The following is a 21,220-nucleotide window of genomic DNA, read 5'->3' on the forward strand; positions in this document are numbered from 1 at the left end:
AGAAGCCAGGATATAGACTTGAAAACTGAAAATGTTGTTTGTCCTTTGCCTTTTTCATGTTAAAAGAGAGATTTTCTAAAAGCTTGACTTTTGGCAGACAGCAATCTCTCTGTTCTGTGTCTGTATTTTTTTATTTTTGTACTGTTGAAGCAAAAAGTAAAGTAGGAAATAGTAATCAGATAACTTGTGGTGTTGGTTTCTCTTTTCATGAATTTTTGTACCCCAAATCTCAAATTGAAGTCTTTTCTCCAACTTTTTCTCTGCCTCCTTTTTTCCCTTTTTGCTTCATTACTATTTGTTCTAGGCAAATGAATCCTCATGTAGGGGTTTAGTTATTTTTCTTCCTCCCTTTCTAATGAAATAGTGAGTTTAAAACATTTTTGCAATTTATGGTTCAGTTCTGTTGAAATTAGGCTTTAAGGGATACTGAGAGAGTGGAAAAGAAGCCATTTGTCCATTTAATATATGAGTATTGGCACCCTGCATACACTGGAGCAACTGGGATCTTTTCAGCTGCATTTTTTTCTTCTAGATGTGTATGTCTTGATTAAATTATTGTAAAATAGTATGAGACCTGTATCTGTCCCTAATGCTTGCTTTATGTGTTTTGTTCCTGTTTTCTGTTTGGAATCCTGCTGTATGTTAGAATGAAAAGGTAAGAATTAACCCTCTTTTAGATGGTGCATGCTGGCATTAGGTTCTTAGAAGCTTTTGTGTACCCATCCACAAATGCGGCCATGATTAACCATAACACTAATGCTGCAGCTCTGCTTGTGATTTATTACAAGAATGGTTTTAGTCTTCTTATTTTTTTTGGCTAACTCCTTGTAGTCTTGTTTTATTTGTCTCATCATTTACACTCCATGATCAGCCTTGGATTTCAGTTGTCGCCTGTTCTGAAATGGAAGCTTGTTTCTCTGCCATTTCTTCTTCTCCTTGAGAAATTTTGAATGGTTTCCCAGTGACTTTGGTCACATTAACCCTAGATCGCCTTGGACACGAAATGTTTTAGTTCCTTTTGGAGTAGATAAAGAAGCCAGGAGGAATAAGTCCCCTTGGAGGGGAATATGGGCAGCTTCCTGGAGAAGCTCTGCTGGTAATGCTGAGCAATTGCATTGAAACTTGTATTGGACCCTTTTTACTTCATCTGAATTTTGCTAACAGTGTTTGAGTGGGGACAGTAAGCAGGATGTTGGAGAGGAATATGTAGGCATTAACTGATCTTCCTGGCTGCTGCCTTTCACACTGTCATTCTATTTTGTTTGTCTCGTCATTTGATTTTAGTAACTTGCTTTGCATTTAAATAAAGCAGGTTCCCAGAGTTTGAATGCTTAGCATTTAGTCATCTGTGATGTGCTGGCCTTTTGATAGTAATTAAGACTATCTTTGCTTTGTAGAAGCTTAAAGGGAAAAGACTTTTCTGAATTGAGCCAGATTTTCTTCATTGCCTTGGAATGTGTACAGTACAAAATACACAGGTCATTAGGGAACATACAAGAAGTTTTTCATGAGATATGGAAGCTTTTTTCATTTTAAAGAAGCTGTTTAAAATTTTTGTACTTTATGGCCAATGTAAATCTGCTTAGCAAGAAGACACATTTAATAAGGATTCAATTTTGAATTTGCAGCTTATCCTTGAAGTTAAAAGGATAGGCTTAAATTAGTTTTAGCCTTTAAACTGTCCAAATCAGATCACAATCCAACTCCTGAATATTATCCACATCACTAGAATTCATATTTAAGAGTAAATATTTGAATTGCATTCCTTCCTAGCAGCTTGACTTCCTATATAAGTCCTACTTCTGTTTCATCTCTGGGAGTGGAAAGAGAACCAGATCTATATGATGAAGAAGAAGGATTGAAATTAAATAAGAGTTCTCTTTCTCTGAGTCATTTAAAAAAAAATTAAATGCAATTCATTTCAGTTTGCCTGGACCATGTAACAAGTCATAATTCATTTTGGCTCCTAGAGTTGCTTATTTGGTTCTCTGTGTATTATAGCAAAACTGAATTTTTCTGTAACAGATTTGGAACATGCTTGAAAACCATGTGGTACGACACCTTTTCAGATAGAAGGTCTTGTCTAAATTTCAAGTGACTTTGGTAAACTATAATATTTGCCCAGTGTAGAAATGGCTTCAGTTTACTTAAGTTAATTACCTTATTGGCCTTTAATATAAGCCATGGTTCCCCCCCCCCCCCCCCCCAAAATCTGAATTGTGTAAAACCCAGGTGTGACCAATAATTGCATTATTTTTCAGGGATTTTTTGTTATTCTGAACTTGACAAATACCAACAAACATGAATATTTCCATATATAAGGAATATAAGAAAAGATTGTATATGAACTAGCAAATTCTTATGTGTAACTTCTTTATTTTAAAAGTATTTTAAAAGTATAAATTTAACACATACGTTCCAAAACTGGTTCTGCTTGTCTGTATCTCCCTGTAAACTTCCTATTATTATGTGCATTAAAAAAAATGCTCTGCTGATATTCGTTGTTTCTTTTCTTTTTTATTATTTTGTGGCATTGCTATCATGTATACCCTCTCACTTCCCAATTCTTATCTCCTCAAATTTAAAAAAAAAAAAACCATAGTCAAGCAAAACAGATCCACATGTTAGCTGTGTCTGAAAATGTGTATCTCATTCTATACCTCTAGTCTGTCACTTCTCTATCAAGAGGTGAGAAGCATGCTTCATTATCAGTTCACTGAAATTGCTGTTGGTCATTGCATTGATCACTTATTTCAGGTTTTTTTTTTTTTTTAACAGTGTTGTAGTCCTATTTCTCAGTGTGAATGGTACCTTTACAAAAACTGACCAACTAATAGTGCATAATACACTCCTTAACAAATGCAGGAAAAGAAGTATTAAACACATCCTTTTCCTGCCACAACACAAGAAAGAGCATCAATAAAGGGCTTTAAAAAGGGATCCAAATTTAAATGGAGATGAAATAAGTTAATCTTGAAGAATTGGCAGGTCAAAGAACAGATCGTAGAAACAGCAGATCATTTTGCATTCATTGCCAGTTCTTAGGAGGGAATTTATTTTTTACAAAACTTTGAGTAGAAGAGAGAAAAAAATAAGTGAATTGGACATGCCACTAAAAAAACTAGACAAAACACAAGTCACAAAACCCCATCTAAGGACAGTGTGAAAATCAAAGAGATTAATAAAATTGAAAGAATTGATAAATAAAACTAGTTTTTCTAACGAATTAATTGACCACTAATTTGATTTTTTAAGAGGTCGGAAAACCAATGTGCCAATGTCAAAAATTTTTTAAAATTCATAATTTTTATGCCAGTTATAATTTTATGTCAGTAAAGCTGATATATTAAATATACGAATGTTTGCAAAAATGTAAAATTGCACACATTAATTCAATCTCAAAAAAATTAAATGAGTAATAAATGAATTTCCCCCCAACACCCAAGACTACGTATACTTATACAATTCTGTCAGATATTTAAAACATTAATTTCACTATTATAAAGTTTTCAAAAAGAGAAAAAATAAGGATCCTACCAGATTTATTTTATGATACAAATATGTCCTTAAGGCCTAAATCAGGGAGAGACAAATCAAAGAAAGAAAACTATAAATTAATATTCCTAATGGATATCAGCGCAAAAATTTTGAATCAGATATTAATAAAGAAATTATATCAACATACTGAAAAGATTATATATTATAACTCAGTTTTTCTGTCAAGAATTCAGAATTCATTGACTGTTAAAATCATAAATATGTGAGACCATATTAATGTAAAAAATCACATGCTTATGTCACTAAATGCCGAAAAGGCTACAACACTCATTTCCTTTAAAAACATTGAAAAGCATAAGAATAAATTGTGCTGTCCTTAACATGGCAAATAATGTAGAATAGGGATTGCACTTGTGATACCAGTGATTCTTCATCGTCATCACAAATGGTTCTTGTAGTAAAGAGTATTTATTTAAAGTGAAGAGCCAGCATTGTGTGTGTTAGTTTTAAAAGACACTAGAGGCCTTTCAAGTGTGATCAGAGGTAAAGCAGAGGTGTAAACGTTATTACTACTGTTGTTTGAAATTGTTCTAGAAATGCCAGATACAACAATAAAGCAAGAAAAAGCAGCTAAAAGGAATGAGCACAGGAAATAAGATGAGAACTAGTCATTCTGTGTAGATGATATGTTTTACTTAAAATTACATTTTTAAAATATATGCCAATGTGTACATTTTTTTCTTTAAAAAAGATTTCATTTTAGAGGTGTAGCCTGTATGTGAAGTAGTGGGATAATTCACTAATATATCATAGCCCAGAACACCACATAATGAAGTAGTAAAAGAAATAAGGAACTAGACCATACAGCTTGAGGAGAAGTAGGTTTTTCAGTCTGTGTAGATTACTGTTGAAGGTGAGGCAAAAATTGGGTAGCTTTTCTTGGTTGGTTGTTTGAGTCTTACGTAGAATGCAAGAGATGTAAAAATGCCTGCCCATATTTGGCAGTTTGACCTGGCAGGGTTTCGTCCTGCAAGGAGCTTGTAGTTTCACTGGAGATGTGTCATAGTTATGACAAGACATGACAAGTAATAGCACAAGACATTATATCAGATGTTTAAAATTATGCAGTAGATAGAGTATTTTCTTATTGATGGTTTTGTATGTCTTTGAGATAAATTACTGGATTTTGAGATTGCTTCCCTCTGCTGCTTTTTATTTTCATAGAGATGTAGCTAGGTTAATTGCAGTTTTAAAAATTCCTTTTTGGGGGAAACATATTATACCTTGTCTTATTATGAATCCTTCTGGTGAAGGATTTTTAATTATTAGAATAACAAAGCTGTCAATAATTTGGGTGTGGAGAAATGTCATAACTATTATTTTAATTTTTATTTGAAATAATTACCTAGCATAGTTATCTAATAGATTTATTATAAATATCCTGATTCCCAGTGGTAGGCATTTGAACATATACAGTCAGATTTCCTTGCTTGTGACCTAGTCCTGTGTGACCATGGTATTTCTAGTATCGTATCTCAAGTTGTTAATGCACAAGATGAAAAAAGGTAAGTTAGGTCTTATTAAAATAACATATATATCCTAAAAGTAAGCCAATACTTGTTCATTTAAAAATTACCCAGATCTAATTACTCCTCACTTAATATTATTTATTTCTGATAGTGTCATTCCAGTTTGCTGAATTGGTAGAAAAATCTGCTTAGACTCACTCATGCATCCTCTCCTAAGGCAGTGAATGTGTTTTTTCTGAAAGACCTTCTTTGATGTGGTTATCATTTTTTAATGTCTATTTTCTGCAGCTTGTACCACAGTTAGTTCGTATTCTAAAGAACCTTATCATGTCTGGATATTCACCAGAGCATGATGTGTCTGGGATCAGTGACCCCTTCTTACAGGTGAGGATAAAAATGTTTTTCAAATTTAAACAGTTAAGCATTAGCTCTTTAATATCTTTTTTTTTCTGGCAGATTGGGCTTAACCACTTTGAACCTTAATTTGCCTTTTTTGTAAAATGGTGATACCTACTTCACAGGATTGGTGTAAAAGACAGCACTTGGTAAACTTTAAAAAGTAGACATAAATGCAAGCTTTTTATTTTGTTCCAATTTTTTAAAGTGACAATTTGACTTAATAGATTCAGATATTGAGTTATTTCTTAAATTGGTAAATGGTCACTTACATAACATTGCGAAGTGAATTAACTTGAATGTGGTATTCAGTTGCTAGAATGAATAGAGGAGACGACTTAATGATGGTTTTTAGTCGTCATAGACAGGCTAGGACATTGAGTTGAGGTAAGCAGTTATGAGCTACTAGGAGTGTTTGCTCTCTGTCCTAAGCTGAGGTAGAGAAACAGATTTGGTATTCTTTGTGAGTAGAAGGATGTATGCTATTTCTAAAGATTATTTTTAAGCCCTCTTAAATATTGGACACTTTATATCTTCTTTTTTTTTAATGTTCTTGTTGAAATTTACAGTATGATGGATTTCCAGAGTAAGCACTCTTTTTGACATAATATGTTGGCATTCTTTGTACTTAACACTAGGTGCGAATCCTGCGGTTACTAAGAATTCTAGGACGAAATGATGATGACTCAAGTGAAGCAATGAATGATATATTGGCACAGGTGAGTGAAGAGATTGAAGTTGAGTTGGGGTTGAATTACTTAGTAGGTTTTGGGCAGTCTCAGACTTCATGCTTTCAGATATGGTCATGCAGAACATTTTTCAGTTATGTGTTTTTCTTTTTGTCTTTTTTAGGTTGCCACCAATACGGAGACTAGTAAAAATGTAGGAAACGCTATTCTCTATGAAACGGTTTTGACTATTATGGACATCAAGTCAGAGAGTGGACTAAGAGTATGTTTTTTTTTATCTTGTTTTCAGCAAGGCTTCTAGTTTAGAATGAACTACGTAGTCATTAGTGTCTTTGGAGCTGTTAATGACCAAAGTAATGCTGGAAAATTGACTTAAGGTATGGGTCTTTCCATTATAGAGGATCTACATTACTGATACCTGACGTGTCATTTCCCCCATTGAAGACTTACAACTGAATTTAATATGGTATTATTGGAAATATTGGGCAAAATAAGACTTGGGGCTATAACACTGTCAGAAAACATTTAAAATTCTAGAAGTAGCTATGTGAATCTGAGTTCTAAAAAAAAAAAAGATTTTTAGTAATGATACTTAACTTTTTAGAGTGTTCTTTTAGTATTTGTAGTTACTGTTTCTCAAATACACACATGCACACACGTTCTTACATGGATTTGTGATTTCATCAGTATGGATACTCTTTCCAATTTGTGCCCTCTTCCATACAACTCTCGTATGTGTCCTTCATTAGATACTCCATAGGGTTCATCTCATGTGCTTAGGGATCTTCCTCCAGATTTCTTGACATTGTATAGATGCCATTATGGAGCACATGGACTGTTCATTGGTTATTCTCTATTTTCCAGTAATATCCCTCTGGCAACCTTTATGTCTCTTCTTATCTGTAGTTCCGTGGGAACTGCATTATAGCTTACTTATATCCACATCATGCATTTTGGGTAACCTTTAACATGAATTCTTCAGACACTGTACTATTCTATGATTTGTAGCTTCACTGGAAGAATATTGTTAAAAAGATAGTCCTTTGTTTCAGGTTGAAACTTGGGGTCATGTAAAGCATTATGCAGTTTCCCAAGTGCAATCCAGCCCTTCTAATTTTTTTATTTTGGACCCAGCTTATTGTCTGTGGATAATGTCTATACAAGATAGATAAGGTGTACTAATGGACCAACTTCATAGGTTGTCTGTGCAACTGCATGTTGTTTTGGCCAGTAGCTGTCCTTAATCTGCTTTTACTTTTATTCTGTATGTAGTTAGACTGCTCTTCTAAGTGATAACTGGATGTCATTTTAGTGTTCTGGGTTTCGATGTAAAAGGGTCATCTGTAAACAAACATCTGGAGGACCTTGCCATTTATAGGGAATCCAGTACTTCATATATACATACACACACACATTTATTCACATATGTATGAAATGGAATTTAACAACATTGATTTTATATGATGTTCCCTTTACACTTTTAGTACTTGCAGTTTAGAAATGCTTGGAACTCTAAGGGTCTCAAAGCAGTGTTGTAAAATATTTCATTTTCCCAGATCTGTAATCTGTAGCTAATTGTTTCTTTTCAGGTATTAGCCATAAATATCCTGGGTCGTTTCTTATTGAACAATGACAAAAATATTAGGTAAGTCAAATAAATTTCTCAGGTGTATTGGACTCATACTTCGTAATTTTGTTTTGATCCTTTTATTCTATCTTTTAAAGTATCAGGAATGTTTAGATTTTACCACCCATTTGTAGTATAGATTGTATTAGGAAATAGCCTCCAGAAGCAAATTTAAGAAGTGATCATTTTGAACTATGCTTTTGAAAAGTAGGTTAATCAGTATTGATTTTGTTTTTCTTTTCCTCATATATTTTGGCTGTAGTTTATGTTCTGACACTGAAGTTCCATTTGAATCTTATTCTCTGGGATTAAGACCTTGTAGAAAAACTAGCTGAAATCTGTTTCCTATGAACAGAGATTTACCATTTGGTAGAATTTGAGAAAATCAAGTTATCACTCCTAGAGGTTTTAAAGAACTGAATCATGAATATAAATCCAAGGTAATTGAGTCATACTCAGGCTTCTGTTAGCTGTCTTTATTGCACAGTAGAATAATATCATGATCTCAGATGTTAATTTTGGGTAATCAGTCTTGTCTAAGTTTTCTAGCAATCTGTAAGCTTACCCTTATTTTGCCAAGCATCCCTAGGCAGATCAGTGCCATGACATGGACAGAGAAGAACCAGCCCCAAGTTTTTGATTTTGAAGCAGTTTCTCTGATTTGTTTTGTCTGTTCTTCTTAGGTATGTAGCTCTGACATCATTGTTGAAGACAGTGCAGACAGATCATAACGCAGTACAGAGGCATCGAAGCACCATTGTGGACTGCCTGAAGGATCTTGATGTCTCAATTAAACGGTAACTAATGATAAACCTTTTTTCATTTGTTTCTGGGCTAAATTGTACCAATTTACAGTGAGTAGTATTATATAATGAGGTTTGGGGGGAGATTGATGGGTGTTGCATGGTATTTTATGTAATGCTTGGAAGGAAATTATTTTTTCGGACATCTTGTGCATTGATGGCTTCTGATTTCTCTTAAGAAATCTTCATTAATAATGGTGACTGCCATTCACATGGTCCTTTTAAAGTTTGCAAAATATTTTCTACCATTTCATTTTAAATCTTAAAACAACCCTCTGAGTCAATTTTAGAAGTAATATTACCCCCTCTTACAAACAAGGAAACTGAGACACAAGCTAAATGGCTTGCCCAGGTCATATAACTATTAAGTGTCAGAGATGGAATCTCAACCTAGGCTTTTCTGACTCCAGGTTCAGAACTATATTCATTACTCCACATTTAGATCAAAACATAGGGTTCATTCTTTTTTTAGAAACTAACTAGAGTCAGGGGGAGGATGGGGACTACAGGGGAGTTTCATTAGTTTACTAGCATATGAACAATATTGTATACAAGAATAAAGTGTTCTTATTCAGAGTTGGCCAAGTGGCCAGAGTTGGTGAGGAGCAGTTGGTGGTGCAGTGGATAAAGCACTGGGCCTGGAGTCAGGAAGACTTGGGCTCAAATTCAGCCTCGTGCAGCAGCCAGGTGGTGCACTGCATAGAACACTGGCTCTGGAGTCAGGAGAACCCGAGTTCAAATTTGACCTCAGACAAATCACTTCACCTCTTTGCCTCATATAATGGAAAGGTTCATAGCACCTATCTCACAGGGTTGTCATGAGGATCAAATGAAATAATCTTTGTAAACTTCATGTTACAGTGCCCTGGCACAGGACAGGTGCTGTAGAAATGCTTACTCCCTTCCTCCCCTTAGGGCACAGGGCTATGAGAAATAAGAATAAAAATAGATGGTGCTATTTATGGCCCAATATTCAGTGGATTCTACCATGCTTTGTGTGTTGGAGGATGAGAACTTTGAGTGATCCATCGGCTGAGTGCTGTGTCACAATGCTGAGACTCAAGCTGCTGACAGCACACATTTTATTATAACAGACGTGCACCTCAGCGTACTGGAAACAGCTGTTCTTCTTAGAAGGTGCCCTGAGGAATTAATGTTGAAAGTACTGACTCAAAGCAAGTCGCTGCAGTATTAGTTCATCTGCTTTTTGAGAAAGGATTTAATGCTGGTCTAAGTCTACAGTGATTCCACCAATTTTTCTCAGTGAATTTGCATTTAGATGGTTACATGTGCTTAGATGATTATATACACTTAGAAATAACTTTGGAACAGAAGGTGAGGAAAGTCTAGTGCAAAAAAAATTTCTGAAGAACTTAGCTTCAGAATAATCTTTCAGATCATTGTGTTGATCAGTCAAAATTTGCCTTGGAAATAGATTTTTCATTGATTTCTTAGTACATGGGTGAAGTTCAGAAGTCGAAAAAGGTATATCCAATTTCCTGAAGAAGTTAGTTTCAAAATAGACAGTCTGTTCTTTGTTATTTATTGGCTACATATGAAAAAAGCTGTGTTAAGAAATCTCCTACTGTGTAAAGCTTAGCTCTTTTTAATGGAAAATCCCCCACTATTTCTCCTAAGTAATTGGGTGAGCATTTATCCTTTAAAGCCCATTAGATTGGCAGCTTTTTTTATGTACACTTAAACTTTCATCACTACATTGAGAATGCCAGGGTTGCATTATATCACTAAGAATTTTGCTATCATGGAATAGACAAGTGAGCTCATTAAATGGACGTAGATATGGAAATATGTCCATTCAGGGCTGTTTGAAGTTAATCTTATGGTCTTAATTTAAAAAAAAAAAAAAAGGAAACCAAATTTCTTCTTTTGCATTTGGGGGCTAGTACTGTTTTATGACAAAGTGTTTGTGAGAATGAAATCTAAGAATGAATCCACTTGTTGGAACTTGGGATTTATAACCAATAAAAATGAAACAAAGGCCATGATAATCTCTCAGCATTTGTTAACATTTTTTTCCCTCTAAGGCGTGCAATGGAATTAAGTTTTGCTCTGGTAAATGGAAATAATATTCGTGGTATGATGAAGGAATTGCTATATTTTTTGGATTCCTGTGAGCCAGAATTTAAGGCAGACTGTGCATCTGGAATCTTCCTTGCTGCAGAAAAGTAAGGCTTCATTTTTATTATGCTGACTTAGGTAAAAGAGAGCTGAAATAACTTGCCCCTTTCCTGATTTTGATAGGACCTTAAATAAATTTAGTCTTTATTATCCAGCTTACTATTTTGTGAAATTATGCGCCTTACTTTCCAGACTGATACCATGTGATTCCTTCTCACTTATTTCATGTACTCGGTAAAATGCTTGCCTGATGTTTGTTATCTATAGATGACATTTTATCTTTCATCTCTCTGCCTTTGAACAGGCTGACCCCAGTCCCTGAAATGTTCTTCCTTTTCACCTCAAGGTTCTGTTCAAGTGCTATCTCCTGCCGGAGATGTTTCTTTTCCCCTCGTAGTTGTCAGTGCACTCTTGATTCTCCAAATTATTGTTTATTGGTGTATGGGATCATTTCCCACCCCAACCAGTAGAAAGTAATCTGCTTGTGGACAGGGGCTATTTCCTTTTTGTCTTTGTATCTTATGTGCCTAGCACATAGTAGGTGCTTAAGAGCTGCTGGCTGAATTGAAGGACTTAACAATTTTTAAATATTTTGGGGGAGGATCCTCTTTACTGTGCTATAAAAGCCATCATGTATGATTTTTGTTTAATTATTTTGACCCATGAAGAATAGAAGGGTTAACAGGCCTAAGTTGTTTCTTGCCTTCAAAATTCAGGGACTAATATTTCAGAGAAGGGAGTTCCATTCTTAACCAAATGGCTCCCATTGCGATCTTGTGTGAGCTGGCCAAGTTCAGATATACCTCTTCCTCAGACTTTGAGGTAAGGCTATCTGCCAGACCTGGAAATTAAATGACTGGGAATATTTCCAATGAAGAGATCCTTAGATGCCTGAAAGTATGCTGTGGCTTGACAACAGCAGAGTTATTCACCCTGTGCCGTTGCTTTCTCAGGTATGCACCTTCCAAACGATGGCACATAGACACAATTATGCGTGTTCTAACAACGGTAAGAAGTGGCTCTAAAAATTTATGTAAATTAGATTGTTTGTTTTAAGTTTGGAATGAATCTCTTTAGTGGTCATTTTGCTATATGGTATTTTGTAGGGATTCTGGGATATTTGTTTAGTTCATTTTCAAGAGGAAAGATTCAGTCCATGTCTATTACATTACGGCAGTTGTTTTGGACACAAATTGAAGAAATTTGTTGGGGCTTCTTGCTTGAGGGTGTGGCAAATGGGATATTGAATAGGGAAACACCAGGTTTCCCAGTATCTAATAAGCATCTTATCTTTGGAGAAGAAAAGGGGTGAATTGTGGCACCCAGGGTCGGTCATCTAGTCTCAATTTAAAGAAAAATCATGGTTTCTCGAAAAATAAGTAATAAGAAGAATCCATAGAAATCAAGAAGGCACAAATCTTGATATTTCTAAGGCCTCCAAAGTTGAAAATCCTAGAGTAGTTAAATAAAATAGCACTTTATTTCAAGCTAAAGATCACTTGTTTCATCCTTCCTCCCCACCCCCCACCCCCACCCTTTTGTCTCATATTGCCTAACTTTTTCCTGTCATATAAAGCAGTCTTTGGTATTTTCAGGAAACTTTTCTTTGTTTAAGGAGTGGGTCTAAATAATTATCTGCTCCAATCTTTACCCCAAACTCTGTTCTTAACCTTTTTTTTCTTTCTTTCGCAACCACAACCTAACCTTTTTTTTCCCTTTTCTTGTTTTGGTTATTCTGAGATATCTCTTGTCTTGCAATATGACTAATTTTGGATTGTCTGCCCAGAACTCTTTATGTTCTCTCTAGTTCATTTGGTGAAGTTGTGGTGCTAACATGTTAGGCTAAGGCCATTGTCTTAGTTGTTGAACAGACAGTGAGCCCTGCTCTGTTCTATAGCACACGTTTTTCTTTTGATTCTAGCAAGTGCATATCACTGGTTAAAAAGTTGACTGAATAAATACGTATATACTACTGAATACAAGCTTATGACTTCTACTGAGGTACTTATACGAATGAAATTAGATACAGTATGAGGTTAGTCTCATTTCACCTAAGGGTTCAATAAGTATTAAATTATGAGTCCTCAGTCAAAATGTCATTTTACTGCTTTTATTACGTTATAGCTCTTACAATTTTCTCACTTTTATATAATTTTTTTGGTAATGTTCATTGTAGTTAGACTGTGATTTAGCCCCCAAAAGAATGAATATTTTCATGTTTTAAAAATTCAATCCCATATTTTTAGTTGTATATAGATAAGATATATCCTAAAATCTTAATTTCTTATTTTGAAATTGCTTCTGAGAGAGGAGGTTGTATTTTTTTTTCTTTTTGATAAGGGGAGTCTTAGAGTTGAAGTAGGACTTTAGAAATAGTGGACAATAGGAATGTGGAGTTTGTAAAAGGAACAACACATTGTGTTGGTCTGAATTGGGCTTCTCTCCTCTATGAGAAAGAGAACCAAAATCCAAAGGGCCTCCTTTGTCCTTCAGTCTTGTTGCTCTGGAGTGTCTTTGTCTAGGGTAAAATGCCTGGGTTTTCTTTTAGGCAGGGAGTTATGTCCGTGATGATGCTGTCCCCAACTTGATTCAGCTGATAACCAACAGTGTGGAGATGCATGCCTACACTGTTCAACGTCTCTACAAAGCCATTCTTGGTGATTATTCCCAAGTAAGTGTCTCATTTGCTTTTCTTCATTAACTGGATTGTACTACCAAGGGAAAATCAGCTCTGCTTTTATTTTAAGTGAATCTTTTTATTTTGGTGTGCCTTCTCTGTTAGAGGCACCTTTCATGTCTGAATGGTTTTGTTTGTTTGTTCGTTTATTAGTAATACTTAGTAAACAGATAATTTTACATTAAATCTCATTTTGAGAAATTGAATACCCAGACAATTCCCCTTCTTTTTGACAGCAACCTTTGGTGCAAGTAGCTGCCTGGTGTATAGGTGAATATGGAGATCTGCTAGTGTCTGGTCAATGTGAAGAGGAAGAGCCCATTCAGGTACTGCTGGTCCTATAGAAAGGCTAAAAGTCTTGGATGGTATGTGGCTGAGAGGAGAGTCATGACGCCCTGGGTCCCAGTCTGGGGATGAGTTAAGCCTGAGGCATTGACTCGTTTATTTAAGGGCTTGTATTTATTATGGGTCCTTCGTGGTGCTGCTACATAGCAGGCACTTGGAATTTTTAGGAATTGGCTTTAGAAAGCTCCTATTTCATCTGCCAAACTTGTTGTCTTTTTTGTTGATGTTGTTCTTTTTGTCAAGGCAATTGGGGTTAAGTGATTTGCTCAGGGTCACACAGCTAGTAAGTGTCAAATGTCTGAGGCTGGGTTTGAGCTCAGGTCTTCCTGACTCCAGAGCTAGCGCTCTATCCGCTGTGTCACCTAGCTGTCCCCAGACTTGGTGTTTTTTTTTTGTATGTTGAGCAATTGGCTAAAAAGAAGCTCTGCTTTCGCAAAAGCCAGCTCTTTGGTCAGAGGCCGTTTGTCCTTCTCCTAATCACTGAGGTCTGTCTGAAGGGACATGTTGGGGAGGGCAGCCTTCTGGGACCTCCTGCATCTAGATGTTCCCTCCACCACTGCTTCTTTGGCAGTTTGTTTGGTCTCATGGGCAGCAGAAGATGGTTACAGAAGTTGTTGCTATGTGAGTGATCTGGATTCTGGTCTTTACTAACTAGTCTGCATTTTGTCCAGGTCACAGAGGATGAAGTGCTGGACATCTTGGAAAGTGTTCTCATCTCTAACATGTCTACATCTGTTACCCGGGGTTATGCTCTCACTGCCATCATGAAGCTTTCGACTCGATTCAGCTGTACTGTTAAGTGAGTGTTCAGGGGAGAGAATGTTGCTGATCAGTGCGCTTCTACTTTTTGGAGCCAACACCAAACACAAATTGGGGGAAAAAATCTTGTTCCTAACTATCTGATTTCATTTATTTGAAATAACTCTTTAGAGGGAAGAGAGATACTTACTTTAACTTCTTTAGTCTTTGAGTTTCCTTCTTTGCTAACTAGATCAAAACCATGGACAGACTTGGATCTTTCATGGTTTGTTGTTTTGTTTTTTTTTTAATTTAGAGAAGCCTGCTAAAAGTAAGATTTAGTTTTAAGCGTTAAGAGCTGATGGTGGACAGATTTCTGAACGTAAACCTTTGTGTGATGTGTATTGCAGTTATGTTAATCCTGGGTTCCTTGAAACTTGGTTTACTTGAAGCAGTTGTGGTACCTCTGACGAACAAGGTGTAGAATCCGGGGAATTATTTCTGATCAGCCAGTCTTGCTCCTAAAATAGCACCGTGGGGATGGGTTATTGAACCAAGAACAGTGAAGAGAACACAGTGACATTTTAAGTAATTAGTGACTTTCATTATTGAGTTTAAAATAATGTGAAAACCTAATTATTTGATTAGTTTTTTTATCTACTGTTTATGTAGAAAACTGTTTAGTTCACATTCTTGCCCTTGTTCATAATAGAGACAATCCAGAAGTATATTTCGTTAACCCATTTGTTCCTTATTTCTGTAGCCGAATTAAGAAAGTGGTTTCCATCTATGGAAGCAGCATTGATGTGGAGCTCCAGCAGAGGGCAGTAGAGTACAACGCACTGTTCAAGAAATATGACCATATGAGGTGAGTGATGCATGTGTTTTCAAATGAATCTGACCTGTTCATTTGGTCAGACTTTGTGACCTTCTACAAGTCACCGGTTACCTTTTGGACTGGATGACCTTTCAGGTCCCTTCCAGTTCAAAGTCTATGGTCGTGTGATGCACACTTATTAAGTTGTATTTATGTGTGTGTCTCTGTATAGATATTTATAGCTACAGTAGTCTTAATACTCTTAATGCCTACTTATCTGTTTTCTCTACTATTCTATCTCTAAATCCTCTGCTACTAAAGTACAAACTCTAGGATTCTTGTGGACAATTTATTTAACTGAAACAAGCTAGTTTTTTCAAATCCTTACAAATCATGTATTCCAGTAATCTAGCTGCCATTTCAGTAGAGGATTGAAGTGGTAACTTATCCATACTTTGCTTCAGATTAATTATCCTAGTTATTTTGGGTTGGGAATCCAGGTTGAAGATCCAGAGTTAAAGGACTTCTGGTTCTTCCAGGTCAGCCTTGCTTGAGAGAATGCCAGTCATGGAAAAGGTGACCACAAATGGCCCCACTGATATTGTACAGACAAATGGAGAGACAGAACCAGCGCCACTGGAGACAAAACCACCACCCTCTGGTCCCCAGCCAACCAGCCAGGTAATAGGCAAGCTGTTCTCTTGCCTTGGGATAATATTATCATAGCTTCTAAAAAGACATATCTTATTATTCTTAGCTGAATATCTTTCAGTGTTTCTGGATTGGTTGTTGGTTCAATCTTTTAGAATTAATATTAAAGAGCTTTGCCTTAGGCCAGGGGCATCCAAGTTTATTTTCCATAGTCTCAGTTGCACTTGTCTGATCTGAAGTCCATGTTGTGCAGCTAAGCAGATTTTAACTTTGTAATTAATTACATTCAACTTCAGTTAGCATTCAACATGGTGGCAGCAAGTTATATAATAGCTGTGTCAGGCAGGGGACTAGGCACTAATGAGAATGTGTGTGTGTGTGTGTGTGTGTCTGATTTCAAGTGTCCAAGTGCTAATTAGTTGTTTTTTTTTAGTGGACAATGGGATAGTACAAAAAAATCTCTGGAATATACCATAGTGGATGCCCAGGATTCTAAATATATAAACATGAATTACTTAATTGACTCATATGCTGTGGTGTTCTTTCTTTTTTTAGGCTAATGATTTATTAGATCTGCTGGGAGGAAATGATATAACACCCATTATTCCAACTGTTCCTACAAGCAAACCAGCTTCTGCTGGGGGAGAGCTTCTTGACTTGCTGGGAGACCTCAACCTGACAGGTAAGACTGTGCTGGGGTTACTGAAGAAGTTGTGTTTGGGATATTGAGAATATCAACAGCTGAGTCCTTTTCTTGATATAGTACTTAAAAGATAATGCTTACATGAAAATGACTGGCCGGTTAAGACTGGAAAAATTCCTTAGGATTGGAAAAGCTTGGAGAGGTCATTTGATATCTCTCTTGGTACTTCTGCTTTCAGATACCCTTGAAACATGACAGATGTTGTAGGTTGTGGGTTTTCTTGGACTGGGTCAGTGATTTCATCTTTGTTATGAATGTCCTCACCAAGGCAGGTCTCAGAACCTGCTCTGCAAATCAGACACTTACGAGGGTTGCCTGGAACGTGTCAGAAGTAAAACTTGAAGCCAAGTCTTTCTGAGGCAAGCCCTCTGTCCATAACGCCTCATTGCCTCTATAGACATTGTTTTCTAGGTCTGCGTCATTCACAGTTGATTTCCTATCCTATAATTATTACTTGTTCCTTTGTCCAGTTCATTTTGTGCATTGAGGATGGACTTTAAAAAGTAACTTTTTAATATCCTTTGTATTTTTAGTGTTGTTTAATCATTTTTCTTTTTGTTTAAAAAAGGGCCAGATTTTTCTCTTTTTGCTCTTTACCTTTTGCTCTAAACCTTAAATAAATTTCCTTTCATTTTTGCAAGTTGACTCATTTATGGTCTTGATTTTTCTGTCAATGTTACAATTGTCACTACAAACGTGCCTTAGTGATCTGACTTGTTGAAAATTTTTCATAATGGAGTTGAGAGAAAATAAAGAACAAACTTTTTCTAGTTTAGAAAAGGTAATACATTCTATTGATTTTCTTCTGTTTCCATATTCCAAAAATGTAGATGAATACCATTGGTTTATTTGATATTTCTGTAGAAAGGAACTGAAACCCAGGGGGGCTCATACAGGATTGGTGTATTGGCTGTCTGTTGGGGCTTAGATTCTTTCCCCTCATTGTGGTATACATGCTTCTAAAATAATAATGAAAGCTAAAGGGAACATATGGTTAGGGTTAAGATTTACTTCACAATCACTTTTAAAGGAATTTGCGTTTAATAGAATGTAAACCTTCGTTTCTTGGTGCCACTCTGTGATAAGGCAGCTGGTGTCATCACAATGCAGAGCATGGGACCTGGAGTCCTCTGGCTAGGGCCTTAGTTCAAATTTGGCCTCAGGCATCTTCTGAGCTATGTGGACTTGGACAAGTCGCTTAACTTCTGTGGGCCTCATCTATAAAATGGGAATAAAAGAATGATATCATCAAATAGCCCTCTGGCCCCAGATTTTTGTAGAGATCAAAGGAAAGTCCATGGTGCTAGTCATTGGCTGTTAATCTGCTTGGATTTTGTATTCAGCCATTTTTATCTTTTTGAGACTTTGCCTTTTCTGCATTTTTCATATGGAAGTAGTTGGTTTTTTCCTTAAGCCCTTAGTTTTGTTTCCATAACTTGTCCTTTGCTTTTATGCTTTTCTATGGAACCTTTTCCACTAATTTTAAAGATTTCTGATATTTGCTTCCTTAAAATTTTTAATTTTTTTTTGACTAGGCATGTTTTTTCATTTGTGAAGAAACTCCTGCCCATGCAGCTTGATAGTCTGAAAGGGTTGCCTGGGACTCTCAGGGGGTAAATAGCTTGGCCTAGGCCTCACACTGTCAGTCTGTGCCATAGGTCTTTCTGATTCTCAGGCCAACTCTCTAGTCATTATACCATATTGCTATTCTCTATTTTCTGTATTTTGTTGACTTATCTCTTTGTTAGAATTATGAACTATATGACTATATCTATATCTATACATATATACAATGTACATGTACACACATTTAGTCACTTAATATATAGTCTCTTAAGACAGGTATTCACATCTGATTCCTTTGCTTTATGTTTTTAGATTCTTGGTTAATTTTTTTTTTATTTGTAAAAATCCAATTAGAGGGTATCTCACCTTAGGAATTGTGGTATCCTGGCAAAGCTTTTCCTTTCACTGGATGTGTTTCTTTTAGGTGCTCCAGCTTCTGCTCCTGCTTCAGTCCCACAGCTATCACAGCCTCCTTTCCTCTTGGATGGGCTTTCATCACAACCTCTCTTCAATGATATTGCTTCAGGTAAGATCACATACACAGCTGGAACCACATGAGAGCGCTGAGCTGTAACAGAGGGAGGGACTGAAGACATCAGGCAGCTCACTCTTAGGCAGATCTTTCTGTACTCTCCTAGGTATCCCCTCCATCACAGCGTACAGTAAGAACGGTTTAAAGATAGAATTCACCTTTGAAAGGTCCAACACTAACCCCAGTGTCACAGTGATCACGATACAGGCCTCTAACAGCACAGAATTGGACATGACAGACTTTGTTTTCCAAGCTGCAGTACCAAAGGTATGGTAGAACCTTTTGTATCTTTTGGAGTAGAGGGTGGTGGATTGCCTAAAGTTGCCAGTTGGTTCAGATCCTGCAAGGAAAGGATAGCTGGAAGTGCTAACTATAATAACTATTTATTAGCCTTGCTAGGGGAATGACAGGCACAGGAATGACTGGGCAGTTCAGGCTAGCACTACAGCAGGGCACACCTCCCTCTCCCCAACACAGTGTTCCTAGAAGGAGTGAAAGGAGGGGCTTATACATAAGAGGAGAAGAGGGAAATGCTTATGCCCACTGCATCACAAGGGGCCTTCTTCCCATGTACCATCAGTGTTGGGCTGTCTCTGGGTGGAGAGTGGCCCTGTGCTATTGGAGCTGAGACATTTTATTCCCTGTGAGGGAATAAAAAGACATGTTACCAAGAGAGGGGCAGCCCCAGAGTTCCTACCAGTGGGTTTTTCAAATGATGCTAGAGTTCCTACTTATCATTAGGGGTGATGGGGCCACCTAAGGCCTGCTCCCTGCTCAAGTGGATAAGTATCAGAAGACTTATTTTACCTGGAGTACTTGTTAAGGTCTTGGTTTCTATTTTGTACCAAAACAAACTTTGTACGTTTAACTTAACATTTATGGGTTTATGACCCATTTAAGTTACATTGATGCTTACAGAGATGGCTTTGTAATCTCATCAGTTTCCTCCAACTATTTTTTAAAATTTAATTTTTTTGATGACATTTTAAGTTCCAAATTGTTTCTTCTCCACCCTGCACTAGAGGCTACCATTTGACACAGAAGTCTGTCTGTCTGTCTGTCTGTCTGTCTGTCTCTATCTATCTATCTATCTATCTAACATACTTGGCATATTTCTATTTATCATTACTTTCTCTGGAGGTGGATAGCATCTTCATAAGTCCTTTGTAGTTGATTTGAATACTTTTAATACGAAGGAAGGCTTAATCATTCACAGTTATTCTTTGAACAAAATTGCTGTTATTGTTTGCAGTGTTTTCTTGGTTCCGCTCATTTCACTCTTCATTTTTCATGCAACTCTTTCCATGTTTTTCTAAAATCAGCCTGCTCATCATTTCTTACTTCACAAAAATATTGCATCACATTCCTATGCCATACCTTGTTTAGCCGTTCTCCACTTGATGGCCATCTCAATTTCCGGTTCTTTGTGCTCCATGAAGAAATTGCTCTAAATATTTTAGAACATACAGGTTCTTTTCCTTTTTCCCTGATCACCTTGGGAAATAGGTCAAAGAGTATAACATAATTTTATAACGCTTTGGGCATAATTCCAGATTGCTCTCCAAAATGACTGGATCAGTTCACAGTTCCACCAACAGTGTATAGTATCCCAATTTTTCCACATCTCCTCCAGCATTTCTCATTTTCCCCTTTGGTCATTTTAGCCAATGTGATAAGTATGAGATGATATCTCAACGTTGTTTTAATTTTCATTTCTTTAATCACTAATGATGTAGAGCATTTTTTTCACATGACTAGCTTTTTTCTTTTTTGAAAAACTGCCTTTTTGTATCCTTTTGACCATTTTTCGATTGGGTAATGACTCATTCTTATAAACTTGACAAAGTTCTCTGTACTTTTGATATGTAAGATCTTTATCTGAGAACTAAGAATAAAATTTTTTCCCCAATTTTTTGCTTTCTTTCTAATTTTGGCTACATTAGTTTTATGTGTATAAAATCTTTTTAATATAATGTAATCAAAATTAGCCATTTTGCATCTCACAGTGCTATTTCTTATTTATAAATTCTCATATCCATAAGTCTGAAAGGTAATATGTTCCATGTTTTTCTAATTTTCTTTTATCTCCCTTTATATGGAAGTCAAATATCCATTTTGACCTTATCCTGTTTCTTCTAGATTCTCCATCTGTTGATTCTTAGAGATGAAGAAGTGTTCTTCATTGCTATTTTGAAATATTATATTAGGAATAAAAAAATTATATTACATGAACTTTTAGAATAATTTGCATTGCAGTTTAAAAAAAATTAGTAATCTTAGTGATCATTGCACTCAGCCAAAATTTCAAAGTAGAGAGAAGACATTGCAGCATGAGTATCTAAATTCTTTTCTTTTTAATGTATTACATATAAGGGAAAAGATGATGACTATAGAAGCAATACGGTTAGAAGTTCTCAGAGCTTCAAGTGGTTATAGTATCCCAATTAATTATCTCTTGGAGCATTGAGTGACAGATGATGCTTCTTCCTGTAAGCAAGTATTTATTAAGT

The 21,220-nt window shown here is 36.2% G+C and overlaps 1 protein-coding gene and 1 non-coding gene across 3 annotated transcripts in view; both read left to right on the forward strand.

Moving 5' to 3' along the window:
- Positions 1-21,220, forward strand: part of AP1G1 (adaptor related protein complex 1 subunit gamma 1) — a 66,320-nt gene that overhangs the window by 38,864 nt on the left and 6,236 nt on the right. For both annotated transcript variants that reach the window (XM_072636503.1, XM_072636504.1), the window contains exons 7-21: positions 5,316-5,411; positions 6,062-6,142; positions 6,276-6,374; positions 7,702-7,757; positions 8,423-8,536; positions 10,588-10,728; positions 11,635-11,689; positions 13,230-13,352; positions 13,595-13,684; positions 14,375-14,502; positions 15,205-15,309; positions 15,798-15,939; positions 16,465-16,591; positions 18,603-18,704; positions 18,817-18,977. In XM_072636503.1, the coding sequence (XP_072492604.1) occupies positions 5,316-5,411; positions 6,062-6,142; positions 6,276-6,374; positions 7,702-7,757; positions 8,423-8,536; positions 10,588-10,728; positions 11,635-11,689; positions 13,230-13,352; positions 13,595-13,684; positions 14,375-14,502; positions 15,205-15,309; positions 15,798-15,939; positions 16,465-16,591; positions 18,603-18,704; positions 18,817-18,977 (1,620 nt within the window). The remainder of the gene's footprint in view (positions 1-5,315; positions 5,412-6,061; positions 6,143-6,275; positions 6,375-7,701; positions 7,758-8,422; positions 8,537-10,587; positions 10,729-11,634; positions 11,690-13,229; positions 13,353-13,594; positions 13,685-14,374; positions 14,503-15,204; positions 15,310-15,797; positions 15,940-16,464; positions 16,592-18,602; positions 18,705-18,816; positions 18,978-21,220) is intronic.
- LOC140521879 (small nucleolar RNA SNORD71) lies at positions 9,537-9,622 on the forward strand. Its single transcript, XR_011973157.1, has one exon. It is a non-coding gene; the product is annotated as a small nucleolar RNA SNORD71 (small nucleolar RNA).

The sequence above is a fragment of the Notamacropus eugenii genome, chromosome 1 (genome assembly GCF_028372415.1).
Source record: "Notamacropus eugenii isolate mMacEug1 chromosome 1, mMacEug1.pri_v2, whole genome shotgun sequence".
Taxonomy (NCBI): Eukaryota; Metazoa; Chordata; class Mammalia; order Diprotodontia; family Macropodidae; genus Notamacropus; species Notamacropus eugenii.